The 16,281-nt window shown below is 39.4% G+C and overlaps 1 protein-coding gene across 2 annotated transcripts in view; it reads left to right on the plus strand.

The window, feature by feature from the left end:
• The window catches only part of LOC137278122 (sacsin-like), a 48,648-nt gene that overhangs the window by 14,612 nt on the left and 17,755 nt on the right, over positions 1-16,281 (plus strand). For both annotated transcript variants that reach the window (XM_067810263.1, XM_067810262.1), the window contains exons 6-7: positions 1,143-2,663; positions 3,771-14,752. In XM_067810263.1, coding sequence (XP_067666364.1) covers positions 1,143-2,663; positions 3,771-14,752 — 12,503 coding nt within the window. The remainder of the gene's footprint in view (positions 1-1,142; positions 2,664-3,770; positions 14,753-16,281) is intronic.

Here is a 16,281-nt window from a genome sequence, read left to right on the forward strand (position 1 = left end):
ACTTGTCATAGAAAAACATTGTACACATGATGTACAGATGATAAGCATTAAGGCTATTTTCAGACTAGATCTTGACAGGTAAAATGGAAACATTGTGCAGATGGGATCGTGAGTATTTTCAGAGTACAGCTTGACAATTAGAAAGGAAACATTAGACAGGTGGGATCATGGGTATTTTCAGACTGCATATCGACAAAGTTCATATCACTAAGGCTGATGGATATTTTCAGCATATTTGAGGCATTAGGACTGGCATTCATTGAATGTTCCTTTACCATTACTTATCACAGTGTAGCAACTACTGTTACACAGAGAGTAGGGTAATAGCTCACTCTGCTGCATTACCTGTGGATGCCAAGTCTGAACAAATCAGTTGCAGTGACAATGATATATAATTGAGTAGGCTTGCTCTTTCCCAAGAGATAGCATTGTCTGAAAATTATCAATAACTTTGGAAGAACAGCTATTGAAAATGGCAGTAGTTTTGTGCAGGATGTATACGTCATGGTAAAAGCTTATAGAACATTTTAATATAAACATTGAAATGTGATTAATCATGTTGGTATGCTGAAGTATGCATGTATCAAGCCCAAAGCTGGATATTGAAAGAAATATTAATCTTTCCAAGCATTCAAGAAACTGGTTAAGTTTAACAGGTAAACAAAACATGTGTCCAACTTACAGTCAACCAAACATTGGTGCCAAATCATTTGTGCAGAAATGGAAAGTTCACTGGTTCCTGGTGAATTGATCTACCAAGTTGTCTCTATGGTTTGATTATTTGATAAGGGTTTACTTTGAATAAATGTGAGGACAAATGATAATGTCACAATTCTTAAACCTTGCATGGTTGCTTGAAACAAATACTTGAATCATATGATATAAAAAGATGTTGAAAGAAAACTTGTTGATGCTGAAATTGACTTTCTGATCTTAGGAAAAACATTCAGCACAGAAGGATCATGACTGTGTAAAATTGTGTTATAATTCCTGAAGTAATTATGACAAATATAAACATCTTTTAAGAAAATAATTGATCTAGTGTAACAGTATTAGTTGACATTTTATGTTGTTGGCTAAAAGAATGAAAGCGCTAAAATGTCATGACAATTCTACAGTTATTGTTTCTTTTTTTTTTCCAGATTTCCCTTGTGTTATAAGTGGGGACACTGTGTTATTCATCAACCCCCATGTGAGGAATCTGGACAGAGTCTGCTATATGAAGAAACTCATCTCTCTTCCAACAGAGACTAAGCAGACCCTCCTCCAGGTCTTCCGCGGGACATTTGGCTTCACAGATGATGTAGCGGAAGGAGGTTATTATCAAGGAACTATCTTGTGGTTTCCCCTCAGAGTAAGGGAGTCAGAGCTGTCAGATAATTGTTACAATAAGGAGAAGGTGATGGATCTTTTCAAGGCATTCAAGGCAGAGGCTTCCATTACCCTCTTATTCCTGAAGTCCATGGAGAAGATACAGTTGTACCAGAGGCTTTCAGAAGAAACTCTGAACATTGACTTCACAGTACAGCTTTCTCCTGCCTGTCTCCAGTCAGTCAGAAAGGAGAAGAAGACTTTCATTAGTGAAGTGAAACAGTTAAATGGAGGCATACCACCATCATCAATTGAAGGCCAGCTTAACTTGACTGTGGAAATACAGGAAAGGGGAACAAAATCTGTCCAGGAATGGATTGTTATTAACTTTTACAAAGGAGGACATTTGAGTGAAAAGTTCAGACAACTGTGCAGTGATCCTAGCCTTTCCTACTCCCCTTATGTGGGTTTGGCAGTCCCCGTTGGTCAACTGTGTGAAGGTCATGTGTTCTGTTTCCTCCCACTTCCTCTACAGAGTCGCAGTCCCACAGGTCTGCAGGTTCATGTCAATGGCTTCTTTGCCCTGAGTCAGAATCGGAGACATGTCAAGTGGCCCACAACGGATCAACTGCAGAACCAGTCACACACAGACAAGGCTATTGAGTGGAACAAGTGTATTGTGAGTGAAGTGCTACCAGAGGTTTATTGTAACACTCTCAAATGTATCATTCAGTTCACCAGAAAACAAGGAAATCCGAACAAAATGAAGCAGCAGGTTTATGGAATGATACCAGCAGTTGCCAAAGTTGATGTGAACTGGAGGCCAGTCCTCTCACTGTTCCATGACCAGCTGTATCGCAGCATACCATTCCTGTTCACTCCAGTCAAGAATGGGACTTGGATAAAACTGCAGGATGGTGTCCTGGTGGATGAGACCAGTGAACTCCGGTCATTGATTATTGATATATTTACCTTGTACAACACAAACATTGTACCAGTACCATCATCACTATTAAAGACTCTGCAAAGTCAATTTAGCAAAGAGGTAAACATTGTCACACCGAAAACTATCTGTGAAACTCTGAGATCAGATGACAAGTATACATCACTTCCAAGAAGCACAAAGCTCACTCTTGTACAACACCTACTGGGGTCAGATCAGTATGTGCTCCTGAAAGACCTATACCTGCTACCAGTTGCTGATGGAAACTTTGCTCAGTTTGGGAAATGTGAAGTTGTCATTAGTGACAACCCAACAGAAGTTGAACTCTTTCCAGGCCTTTATCATCTGTTTACAGAAACAGGTCTTCCAAGGGATTTACACAAGGCCCTCAAGAGGTGTGCACCTGATGGTAGGTTTAGCTGTGTTATATTTCAAGCTTATAAGTCAGTTAATTTCATTCAAAATGGATTTCTGCCATTCAGTTTCTGGTAAACTTGTTAAGATTTGTGTAATTGGGGATGAGTGAGTGAGTTTACGCTGCACTCAGCAATATTCCAGATATATGGCAGCAGTCTGTAGATAATCGAGTCTTTACCAAACCACCTACACAGGCATTTAGGGCCTCCTTTCTCAAATCACTAAGGTAATCATAAGGTTAAGGTAACCTTTGTGAAGGTCAGCGTAGATTATGATCAACATGCTCACTCAGCCAGTGGACAAGTTTCTCTGTGGCTGTAACAATTGTCTTATATTTTCTAACATAGAATGTTGTGTCAAACAGTAAAATATCTCTGCTGCTACAAAACACATTTACAATGTTTAAACATACAACTTTATCTATATGAGATTGTATTTGTTGACCATATGCACTTATGATGTATTTCACTAACAAGATTATGCCAAGGATAGTCTACCAGTTTTAGCAAGCTTATTAACTTTAGCTATAGTGTCATAGACAGAGAGCTGTTGTATGAACATTTGTTAATCAGTGAAAGTTTCTATGACATATTAATCACTCATTTTACTGTATTCAATATTTGTATAACCTTCTGTGTTCTAAGCTAAAAGATTAAAAGGAACAGATAAATTCAGATCCTGTTTCATGGTCAGTGTCAGACTGATGTACCAGACTGCCTCTCTACCTACTAATCATTGATACCCTGGAGCAAGGGTCAGGTGGTGAGGTAGCAGGCTCAGTCTGGGGGAAAAGTCTGTATTATGAACTTACCAGCCCAAATGTAGTTGGTCAAACTTTGACTAGCCACCATCACCATCTAAATCAGGGGTAGCATTTTTCTGTTGATATGTGGATTTCAAGTTGATTGATTCTGTGAATCATCTCTTAATCTGTTTAATCCCCCTGAATCCCTCATTAGGTAACACAATAACAAATTTTCAGCTTTTAATAGATTTTTTTCTGTTGCCATGCCCACTAAAAGATTTAAATCTAAATTGTAAAATGAAAATAACATACTTGTGAAAGGTAAGTATAGTTACTTCTGTTCCTATCTTACAGGAGTCCTTGGGCTGTCTGTGATGACCTCTGCCATATTTCCGGGGCTACTACGCCAATGTCTACACAAGCATTTTCCTGGAGGTAATGCTGAACTTCCTTCTCAGTATTTAAACCTGAGCTGGCTTAAACAAGTGTGGACCTACATAAAACATCATGGGATTAATGCCCAAACCACATTCAGAGATCTTAAGATACTGCCTGATGTTGACAGCACAGGGAGGGGCAAACTACACAGCTTTGATAAAGTGTTCATCGTTCAGTCAGTCACAAACATGGGATCACTGCCAACAAATCTTGGCAGTGCACTACAGAAGTTAGATATTGTCCATCTAAAGCATGTGCCTGACTTTGTTCTTCAGAATCCATATGTCTTTGGGAAAGTTATCCAATACCCAACACAAGCTGGTGTTATGAGTGCTTTGGAGAAACTTTCAGAACATGCTGGCCTAAACGCAGCTGTACAGAGATTCAACTCCAAGGCTGAGAAACAGGAGAGAAAGGCCTTGTTGGATTACATGAGCCAGTGCCAGATGTCTCACAAGACCATGGTGGTTTTGAGGAAGTTGGCAATATTTACAGCTACAGATGACTGTTACTGTAGTGTGGAATCCCGCTTGAAACTAGCACCTGATCAGAAAATACCAGTACAGTATCCAGAGATATACATGATGTGTTCATCGCATTCAGTTAAGAAGCTGGCTGTGCAACTTGGTGTACCACAGGAGACCTTTCTTAATGTCTGTCAACAGATCCTTAACCAGATGCTTCACAAGTTATATACTGGTCATCAAATCACAGATTTTATAGAGTTTCTCATGGAAAGTCATCAACAAATCATACAAAAAACCAAAGGGGCTGTTTCACAGATAGAATATTTGTCATCTAGAAATGGTAGAGATGGCCTGAAAGCATGTGATCTCTTTAGTCCTGACAATGATTTCCTTGGAAAGCTGTTCTGTATGGAGGACAGGTTCCCAGCCCAGATACATGTACGCACAGATACACTGGAGAAAGGTCTAAGAATTATTGGTCTTAAAACAGAAGAAGATATAACAGAATATGACATTGTGACATCTGCAAGCAAAATAGAAGAGTTGGTTCAAACTGGCAATAGATCTGATGCAGAAGTGAAAGCATCAGCACTGATCATGTGCCTAGAAAGGAACTTGCAAAGATACTGTCAACCATTACTTTGTGCACTCAAAGTGACAAAATGCATTCCATGTCTGCAACAAAAACCGGCCACATATCCTCCTTCTTTGCCATGGAAAGGACAGTCAAGTTGTCCTCTTTTGTGCTCAGAGGATGTCTACAGTTGCCAGTATTCATCAGTTATTGGATCTGTTTGTTCAGTTGCAAGTGCCATTCCTACAAGCGTTGAACCTATTTTAGGACTCTGCAGACATCCTGAACCACATCAAGTAATACAGCATCTAAAAAATATAGGAATTGTCTACACGAGTAGAGAACATTACCACTACATGGACCTTTTGGAGAAAATTTACAGCTTCCTGCAATCACAGTGTTTGTCAGGAACAGACCAGAAGATGTTGGCATGTTCACCATGTGTCTGGGTAGGAGTTGAAGATGGATTCCAGTATCCTAAGTCTGTCTACATACCAAAATCCAATGACTTGGATCTGAAACCATACAGATTTCCTCTGCCATCTGTGCTACATAACTGGAGTTCATTACTCCAAGGCTGTGGGTGTCACCAGAGTCAAACACCTCACATGTTAACTGGTGTTCTGGAAGAAATAAAAGAAAAACATGATGGTTTCAAAACTTCAAACACAAAGAGACCAACTGATGTACAGAATGACCTGAAACTTATTCTGCAAATTCTTAATGAACTGAAAAATTTCAAACCACGACCTGACAGAGTGTACTTACCTGTCCATCAGAAAAATGATGAGTTTCTTATGCTGCTTCCAGCAAAACAGTGTACTTACTGCAATGCAGACTGGCTTAAGGATCAGACCTCTGATGACACTGAGGATGAAGAAGATGAAATATGGTTTGTCCATTCCAACATATCTGAGACTACAGCACAACAACTTGGTGTTTGTTCCTTGACTGAGCGTGTAATGGATGACACTGATGACTTTGATATGGAGTATCACCAGTCAGAACCCTTGACTCGCAGGCTGAAGAATTTGCTTCGTGAATACACTGATGGGTTTTCAGTCCCAAAAGAACTGATACAGAATGCAGATGATGCTGGGGCTACAGAGGTTTGCTTCATGTATGATGAGAGACAGAATAAAGATGCAAGGACATCACTTATGAATGAGAATATGTCTGTACTCCAGGGTCCTGCATTTTGGGCTTATAATAATTCAAGCTTCAAGGAGAGCGACTTTAGCAACATAGAGAAACTCAGTGGAGCAACAAAGGAAGAGGACACAACCAAAGTAGGCAAGTTTGGATTAGGATTCAACTCAGTCTATAATCTAACAGATGTTCCAAGTTTCATAAGTTTGAACAATATGGTGATTTTTGACCCACAAGAGAAGCATTTGGGGAAACCAGGATTGAGAGCCAACTTGAAGAGTGTTAAAAATAGCAAAATGTTGCGAAAAATGAGTGGCCAATTCAAGCCTTTTGAGGGAATATTTGGTTGCCAGTTCAGAAGACAAGCACCTGGTGAGCCAATATGTGATGGCACTCTGTTTAGGTTCCCTTTAAGAACACAAGATCAAGCATCTGAAAGTGAAATAAAGGACTTGTCCTATACAGAATATGAAATGGATGAGTTTTTCAAAAAGTTTGCTGAAAGTTCTGGAAATCTTCTCCTTTTCACACAGAATGTCTCATGTGTCAAGTTCTATCATCTACCACCTAATGGAGACCCTTATCATCCCGAACTACTACTCCATGTAAAGAAAACAATTCAAAACCAAACAGTCCTGTACCCTGTTGGATCATCATTGACTGGACACAGTGTCCTGTCATATGCAGCAGAGATGTGGAAGAAACAACCTAGTGAGGGTCTCAAGATACGAGAGAGAACTGATATCCATCTCCAAATATTCAGCTGTGGTCTGACAAGGAAGCTAAAGCTTGTGGCAGCTTTAAACACTGTTCCCTGGCTTATTATGTGGGTTACAGGTCAGAAGGAGTCTGGAAGCTTTGCTAGATCTGGAAAGCTAAGGGGATTGCTCCCATTAGCAGCTGTTGCCCTGCCGCTGAGGATGGAAGGTGGAACAAATGGAGTTTATAAAATGAATGAATGCCCAACAGGATTCTACAAAGAAGGACACTATTTTTGTTTTTTACCATTACCAGTACATGTTCCATTTCCTATTCACATCAATGCAACATTTGCTCTCACATCTGACAGGAGACAGCTGTGTACTCAGACTGAAGATGACAAAGAGCTCTATGAAGCTGTTTGGAACCAAGTGTTGAAGCAGGATGCAGTGTGTAGATCTTACATATCTGCACTTGTTGAGATGCCAGTTGACCTTCAATCTGATATATCTAGGTTCTATCAGCTATGGCCACATACATGTCAAACTGAGGATCCCATGGTGAAATGTTTCTATCACGTAGTTGTTCAGGAAGATGCACAAGTGTTCCTTTTCCATCATGATGGCAGAGTCAAGAGAACAAGTTTTCAACGAATGAGATTTCTTAACCAAAGGCTTCACTCTGATGCAGTTGTAGGAAACATAGCATTCAAAGCAGCTATGCACTTCTGGAACAATACAGACAAGGATATTGTTGATGTCCCTGGCAGAATTTTAGAAAGCTTCCAAGCTGCAGATCTCTCAAATGAATTAGAATCGAGATGTATGTCAACCTTTGAATTTTTTTCAACTGTTTTCTTCCCAAATATTTGTGATGCATATTGGACAACTGAAGACAGGGATAAGCTAACAATATATGCTTTGAACTTGCAAAATTCTGATATCCATCACCTGATGAGGGCAACAGCATGTGTTCCAGCATGTCCTCATGGTGTGCTGAAACAGCCAGGACAACTTGTACACCCACATGGAAAGTGTGCAGAAATGTTTTTGGATGAAGATGAATGTTTTCCAACAGGAACAGGTCTACAAGGTTTCAGGGAACCTCATCTACTAGAAAGACTCTGTGAGCTGGGAATGGTAAGGGATGATCTCCCAGGTGAGTCTCTGCTTGAGAGAGCTCAGTCAGTGGCTAGTCTTCACCAGAGACAACCACAGAAGGCAGTGGAAAGATGCTGGAAGATTGTTGGCTACCTTTCAGGGACTGTTTACTTCAGTAGACAGTTGGTCAAGAAGCAGCGTATTGCTGACTACACTGAAGAAGTCATGCAGCAGCTCAAAGAAATTCCCTTCTTGCCTATTCTGCAGCATCCTACAAGATGGCCACTGTCATGGAAAGCAGATGAAATCTCACATCAGGTCTTTGCTAAAGCAAATGAAATGTTCAGCAGTGAGGTTTTGAATTTGGTTGGCTGCTCAAAACTTGTCATTGATTCCAGTCACCCTGGTTACTTGAGAAATGAAGAAGATGTGTTAGCACGGATTGGGCTACATCATAAAGATGAAATTGATATTGATACAGCAGCAAGACAACTATTGTATGTTGCTGAGAAGATCAATTGTACAACAGATCCATCATTACTCAAGCAATTAAGTGACATGTGTTTAGAAATATATTATTACTTGAAACATTGTTTTGAAGAAACAGAAACTGAAGATAATATTGAACACAGAACCACTACACTTGAGATGCTTAGAAAGGAGTGTGTCATATTAGTTGATGAACAAATGGTGCGACCTCATCAGGTAGCTTTTCAGTTGTCCCAGGATCTCTCTCCTCATTTGTATCCAGTTACCAGAAGCCATACTACAATATTTAGACATTTATTTGAAGTTTTAGGAGTGAAAGATTGCTTTGATGTTCAAGACATTTTAGGTGTTGTTCAATCCATCTCTGACGATACTGCACTGGAGAAGCTGACAATAGAAAATCTCTCATGTATTGAGAGACTGATGATAGCTTTGATTGACATCTTACCAGATCAGTATGACAAGAGTGAAATATCAGATATAATGCTTCCAGACAGACATGGTTATCTGTACAAAGCATCATCACTTTGTTTGGATGACTGTGAATGGGTTGATGAAGATGATAGCATGGTTTTTCTTCACAATAAAATCCATCCAGTGGCAGCAAAATGGTTAGGAGTAAAGGGGAAAAGAGAGGCTGACCTTTGTGATCATATTTCATCAATTGAATCTTTTGGACAAAGTGAAAAACTCACTTCCAGGATAAGGAGAATCCTGTCTGGCTATCCCTGTGATGTTTCAATTATGAAGGAGTTGCTACAGAATGCTGATGATGCTGGAGCCACAGTACTGATGTTTATCAAAGACTTTAGGTCTCTCCCAACAACTAAAGTATTTGGTGAAAACTGGTCCTCTCTACAGGGTCCTGCGCTGTGTGTCTACAATGACAGCTTCTTTACAGATAAAGATTTTGCTGGCATTAAGAATCTTGGTGGAGGTAGTAAAGGGGATGACCCATTGAAAACGGGACAGTATGGAGTTGGTTTCAATGCAGTTTACCACCTGACTGACGTACCTTCTTTCATGACGGTAGGTCCAACTACAAACAAAACTGTCTGTGCTCTAGATCCCCATGTCAAGTATGTTCCACGGGCCACATGCAAAAACCCAGGGGTAAAATTCAGCGATCTTGATAAATTAAGAGTGACGTATAAAGATGCATTTGAGGGATACCTGGAAGGATGTGTTTCACTTCGAGAAAAAGGGACACTTTTCCGCTTTCCTCTGAGAACTGAGGCTATGGCTGAGGATTCCGTAATTTCAAACAAGGAAATAACAACTGACATGATAAAAGATCTTCTCGAAGAGTTTAAGAAAGATATGTTTGATTCTGTTCTATTTCTTCACAATGTGAAAAAGATAGAAATTGCAAGTATTTCAGCAGATGGAGAATTGTTAACAGAATATTCACTTGAATCAAAAATGACAGAAGGAGATGCAGAAGAACAAAAGAAGTTCATGGAAGACTTAAGAAGCCAAGTTGTAGCAAGAAAAGGCCTTCCTGCATTAACACCCTTGGAACTGAAGTTTTCACTAGAGGTACAGGATTCAACAGGCAATAAGCAGAAATGGTTAATTGTTCACAGAAGTGGATTTACCAGTGACAAAGTTATCCCTGTCACTGTCTCTTCAGCCTGGGAGAGAGGCGACATTGGCCTGCTTCCAAGAGGGGGCATTGCAGTGCCAATACCACCCAAATCAGCCCATTCAGGATCAGTTATCAAAGGGAGAGCATTTTGTATCCTACCACTACCAGTGTTGACTGGCCTACCTGTACATGTAAATGGCCACTTTGCTCTCGACCATGAAGCAAGAAGAAACCTGTGGCAAGGGGCACAAGACTACAGGTCTGAGTGGAACAAACACATTGTGGAGGCTATAATCATTCCTGCATATCTCTCTGCATTGGAAACAATGAAAGCCAAGATGTACTGCACTCAAAAACTTGAAGTAAAGGTACTTCAACAAAATCTGCAAGGCTATTATCTGTTTTTACCAGATATTTCAAATGCAACGAATAATCTCTGGAAGTCCATGGCCATTGGTATCTACACAGACATAGTACAAAAGAAAAGTAATCTCTTTGGTGTCATTAAACCAGTACATGGGAAATTCTCTGATTGTCATAAAGACAGAACATGTAACATAATAGCCTGTGTGAAGTGGGTATCAGTGAACAGTGATGTTAGGTTTCCAGGTTATTTTAATGACTTGGAGTCTTACTACCATATTGAGCAGTCACATTTCTTTAGACAGTTCCAATCTCCAGCATCATCCCAGAAGATGTATGATGCAGCAGTAGCAAGAGCACAGAGACACACACAGAAACTGAGTGAAGTTTTGCGGGATCTCAACATGAAGGTCATTTATGCTCCATTTCAAATCTATGGTCAGTTTAAAAAAACTGAACTGTCAGAGAAAGTTAGCTGTGTAACACCGGAAACAGCTCTCCAGTTTTTGAAATCATATGCCGATGAAAGTCAGGATAAATGCACACTTGGAACATTGCCAAGAAAGCTTGAAGAAACACCATACAGATCAGTAGAAACCTTGAAACTTCTTACTGGATTCATTGTAAGAGCAGATTCCTTTGCTTCAGAAATCAATGGCCTTCCTTTGGCAATGACCATCTCCAGAAAGGTGGCAGTGTTCAGCACAAGTGAACCACTGATTGTGACAAGTTTTACTGACTTACTAACATCTATACCAGATGTTGCACTTCATCCTGAAATAGCTGACTTCTATATGAAACATATCACACAATCATCTTCTCTGATAGCTATGGAGATTGGAAAGTTTGCATCAATGCTTCCAAGCATCCTGGCTCTCAAAACATTTGCATGCAAATCTTTGATCCCTTGGGAACAGAATCCTCATTTCCCCTCACATGTTTGGATAGCTCGTTTCTGGAAGTATCTTAACATAGAGATCGATAAGGTTTCTGAAGAAAACAAAACTGAGGGATGGTTAAGAAATCAGTTGGAACCATTGTCAACATGGTGTTTATTGCCTGCAAGGAGAAATACCTTCAATCTCTTTCTCAGTTCCATCAAAGATTCTTCTAAAGTTATTGACCTGGACAGTGTCACAGAAAACACATGTGCTGGGGCACTGAAAAAAGTGAACATTCTTCATTTTAGTGAGACAATGTTAAATAATGAAACGTTTTTCAACGTTGTTCAACTTGTTCCAAAATTAGTGGCAAACTGGAAAAAGCCTGATGCAGTTCTCTTTGCTCTCTCAGCAGTAGACCCTTCAGAATGTCAGTCAGTGTCGGAAACTGAGGCAGTGTCATTCTTATACTATTTTAGTAATAATTTAAAACGTTTGAAGCAGTCTCAAGACTTTCCCAACTCAGAGGTCAGGTTGAAGACTTTGCCATTTTTCCCTACAGTGACAGGTCAACTGGTGCCAGCGGTGGGGAATGTGTATGCAGTGAAATCCTCAGATATGTTACCAAAAGATGGCTTGGACCACTGGAGTGAACTGACAGGTACAACTCTCCTCAAGTACAATGAACTATTAGATATACTAATGAAGTACCTTGGGGTGTCAGCACTGACACTAACAGAAGTGTATTACAGGTTACTGATACCATCCTTCCATCATTTTCCAAGTAGCACAAAGCCCATCCATCTTGAATTTATTAAAGAATCACTTCTACGGAAATCTGAAAACTACAACAGTGAGCAATGGCAGTTGATAAAGCAGTTGAAAATGTTGAAATTTATTGAAACAAGTGATGGAACGCTTCACAGAGCAGAAGAATTTTACAGTAGGAAAGAGGTTGTATTTGCTACAATGTGTCCTGACTCAGCCTTTCCACCTGCTCCTTACAACGAAGATGAATGGTACAACTTTCTTGTCCTCATTGGACTTCAAGCAGTTGTCAGTGTTTATCAATTTGAAGCCTTTGCAAGACAAGTGGAAAGATTAGGGATGAAAGGAATCTCCAAGGATGTTGCAAGAAAGTCTGAAATTCTTATGGAGCATCTGTGTAGGAGAACACAAAAAGAAAATGAAGGTATCCTTGGCAGTGTGAAGGACATTAAATTTCTTCTTCCATATGTAGTGGAAGAAGAACATGAATGTGGTACTATCTTGACCCAAATCCACCCCCAGTTTCAAGCTGCAAAGTCTCTGGTTTGCTTTTCTGAATCACTTGGGCCACAACACTGCTATTGTGTCTGGACCAGTTGCACAATGTTCCGCACAAAATATGATCCATCAGAATCAGAATATAGAGACAAAAAGAAGATTATTCATTCACAGCTTGGGATACCAGATTCCCCTCCAGCAAATATAGTTGTTCAGCATGTACTGAACATCTGCACCTCAGTGACAAAGATGCAGAAAAAAATACCAATCCAAAGTAAAGATATTGTTGAATCTTTGCAGAAAGTGATGAAAGCTGTGTATGAATATTTAAGGGACACTGGAATTTCAGATACAATAAAGGAAAAACTGACTGCCGCCTGCACGATATTTTTGCCAGAAGAAAAAATCTTTGTACCTCCAGATGAAGTAGTTACACGCCTTAGCGTGGAAGAAGTTATAGATGGTTATGTCTATTCAGGTCCGCTGAGTTATGGTGAGTTTTTCCCTGTGTTTGAAGCACTGGGAGCAGCACAAACTGCTTCAGCAAAAACATTTGTTTGTGCATTGCAGAAGCTACATGGGCACGTTGGAAACAAGGAGTTGAATCCAAATGAATTACTTGTTGTCAAAACTGCAGTGAAATTGTTATTCAACAATTATCTTTGTAACGACACTGGAACAAGTCTTGACCTCTGTTCACTGTTTCTACCAAATTGTGACAACATCATGACTCTATCAACAAAACTGGTATTTTCTGACAACAGTTCCTTGAGGAGAAGGGTGGAAGAGCTGAAACTGAACTTTTTTGTAGGATTCAGAGAATTGGAGATAGATGTTATTGATCCTTTGCATACCATTTCGCTGCTTCCGCCAAAACATAGACCCACAATACTGAGTAAAGTCATGAAAGAAGAACTGACAGATACATGTATTGTATCAGCATGTAAAGGTAGCATTTCATCTAAGATTCTGGCTGTGATCCAGACACCTGAATTCATATCAGGACTTGTACGACTTGTCAACCATGAGAAAATCATGAAAGAATTAAGACCACTAGAAAGAGCAGACTGTGAGACACTTGAACATAGTTTGTCAAATATTGAGCTCTTTGAAGTTGAGCATCTGGACACTTGGATTATCTATGATGGAAATGCTGTTGAAGGAAGTGAATCTCCCCAGACATGTGTTACTGTCAAGGAACAACAATCACTGCGCATATACATTTCTACAAATGCTATGACTACAGATGAAGATTCTTTATATACCCATTTGTCCTTTGCCATCAATGAGCTAACAGGGTACCATCTTGATCGAAACTGTGCAACACTTATGAGACTGTTGAAATGTGAGCCACAAAAGATACATGACATACTAGATATGAACAGTATCACTGCTTTTGATTATTCCTCAAGTTTCTTGTACAGAACTGTATTCCCACCTCCAGGTACTATCATCCCTGAGAAGTTCCACTTCATGTTAGACAACAGTTTTTCCTATTTCAAGGAAGGGGAGTATGCAGGATATGAGGTGTATGATCCTCTGATTGATGATGAAGTTGATGACATCACTGAGGGGATGCAAGCTGGAGATGTCTTCATAGTGTATGTGATTATAAAGAAAGTTGTGAAATTGGGCGAAACTCCTCTCCAAGCCAGATACATTATTGAAGGAAAAGATGGATTCACAAAGGAAGTTTGCGCCACACAGCTTCACAAGTTTTTCAGAGATACAGAGGATGGGATGATAGAAAGAAGCACTGCATCACCAGACTGCCCTCTCAATGTTCCACAAGCCTTGGAGGATGTTTTGAGAGAGATTCGAAACATTTTGAAAGAAGCCTGGGCTATGTTTGGTGAGAGGGATAGGAACAGGGTGAAGAAACGTTTGTATTTCAAGTGGCATCCTGACAAAAATCCTGACCGAAGTGATTTTTGCAATGAAGTCTGCAAGTATATTGGTATATACATTGAAAGACTGGAGAAGGGACTAACCATTGACGATATTCATGATGAATCTGATGGAGGCCGTTCAACAGATTATGCATGGTTCCAACGGTTTAATGACAGAACTTCAAGACACAGAACATATCAGAAGGAGTATCAACACACTCACCAGAACTTCAGAGGAGGCAGCTATGGATTTGGATTTGGATCTGGATCTGGATCTGGATATAGATCTGGTTCCTACCACCAGTCTACAGGAAACCCTGATCTATCAGAAGCAAGGAGGTGGCTGCGTCAAGCCAAGGCAGATCTGGATGCTGGTAGAGCAGTCTTGGGTTTGTCAAGCGCATACAACTGGATCTGTTTCATGGGTCAGCAGGTAAGAATAGTCTGTTCAGATTGTGATACAATATCACTGATCTTTGTGTGTGAAAATAAGTACCCATCCACCGTGTCCCACAACAAGAGACTGGCTGCTGAGACTCAGTGACTTTGTCAGTTGTTGGTACACTGATAACATGATCTCACCCTCATAGTAAGGAAGCATGGTCACAATATCCATCTGTTATTTGCCCTGTCAAAATTTAAGTATAGCTAGGATTTTGTATGTGAGGCATTGACCAGCAATTAATCAGTTAGGAATTCTTTTGTCATTCTCCACAAATGGATGAAAAACAAGTGCATATAGATTAAGTCACTATATACAACATCTTGAGTTCTGCTGTAAGGATCTGTGATGTGTCAGAGCTGCATGGCACATTTATGGCAATGTCAAGTGTTTATTTCTAGTGCGATGACCTCAGGCCCATATACATTGCCGATTATACAGCTGTATATACAATGTATATTATACATATTATTGTAGTCATATACTGTCTATGTGATATCTATCTATTATCTATGTGATATCTATCTATCTATTACATGTATTTTCTCTTAATTTATATGCATGATATAGGAATTTACTTAATCATCCGTTGCTTTACTACATCATCCGTTGATAGAAGGGATCTAAATTTGTACATATTCGGATTTTGATGAAACACAGAAGGGAGGTACTTAATTTGTAGCATGCTATATAATGTACAAATGAATAAACAATGGTATTCGTCTTCAGTAGCTAAATTACAATATGGACATAAACACTGAGATTTATCTATTCCTAACCATCTCCCTTCGTTACATTTTAATCTTAATAAACCACATCTGAACTTAACAAATATATTCCTAAGTCGTTTGTCAATAGTGCAATCTAGATATTTCTCAGGAGGTAAAATGGTTTTATATTCACGATATAAACAATATCTGGAGCTATTATTCAGAGTACAAGTCCAAGACTGGAAAAACATATTAATAGCAACATTTTAAAGGCATTAATAAAGGCGGATATATCTCCTACAGATTGGAACATCCACACATAACCCAAACCATGTTAGAACAAGATCTTACGAATATACGATGCATAAGTCGTGTAACCATAGTTAGAATAATATAATTGCATTTTATATACCTTGAAAGGTATCCGGTTTTCATGCATAACTAAAACTTGCAGCCAATATCTTAATGTTTTACACATTGCATTACTATAAAGTGGATAGCTGCCGCATTCCCCATATACAATGGCATTCGGGGTATGGGGGTTAACTTTAAGAAATCGTTTACATGCATTTAAATGCACTCTTTCTAATTTATCAAATGTTTTTATACCCATATTTCTGCCCAATACAATAAGAATGGTTGTATTTGCATGTCAAATATTTTGAAGAAGACATTACTATTTATCATTCCCACTTTACTTAGAATAATAGTAACTTCCATTAGTGCACGCTGTTTCGTCGTTAAATCATCAATACAACTTCCCATTTTATGATTTGAGGAAAATAATATACCGAAGTATTTGTAACTATT

This window comes from Haliotis asinina, chromosome 3 (assembly GCF_037392515.1).
Source record: "Haliotis asinina isolate JCU_RB_2024 chromosome 3, JCU_Hal_asi_v2, whole genome shotgun sequence".
In the NCBI taxonomy this organism is placed as follows: Eukaryota; Metazoa; Mollusca; class Gastropoda; order Lepetellida; family Haliotidae; genus Haliotis; species Haliotis asinina.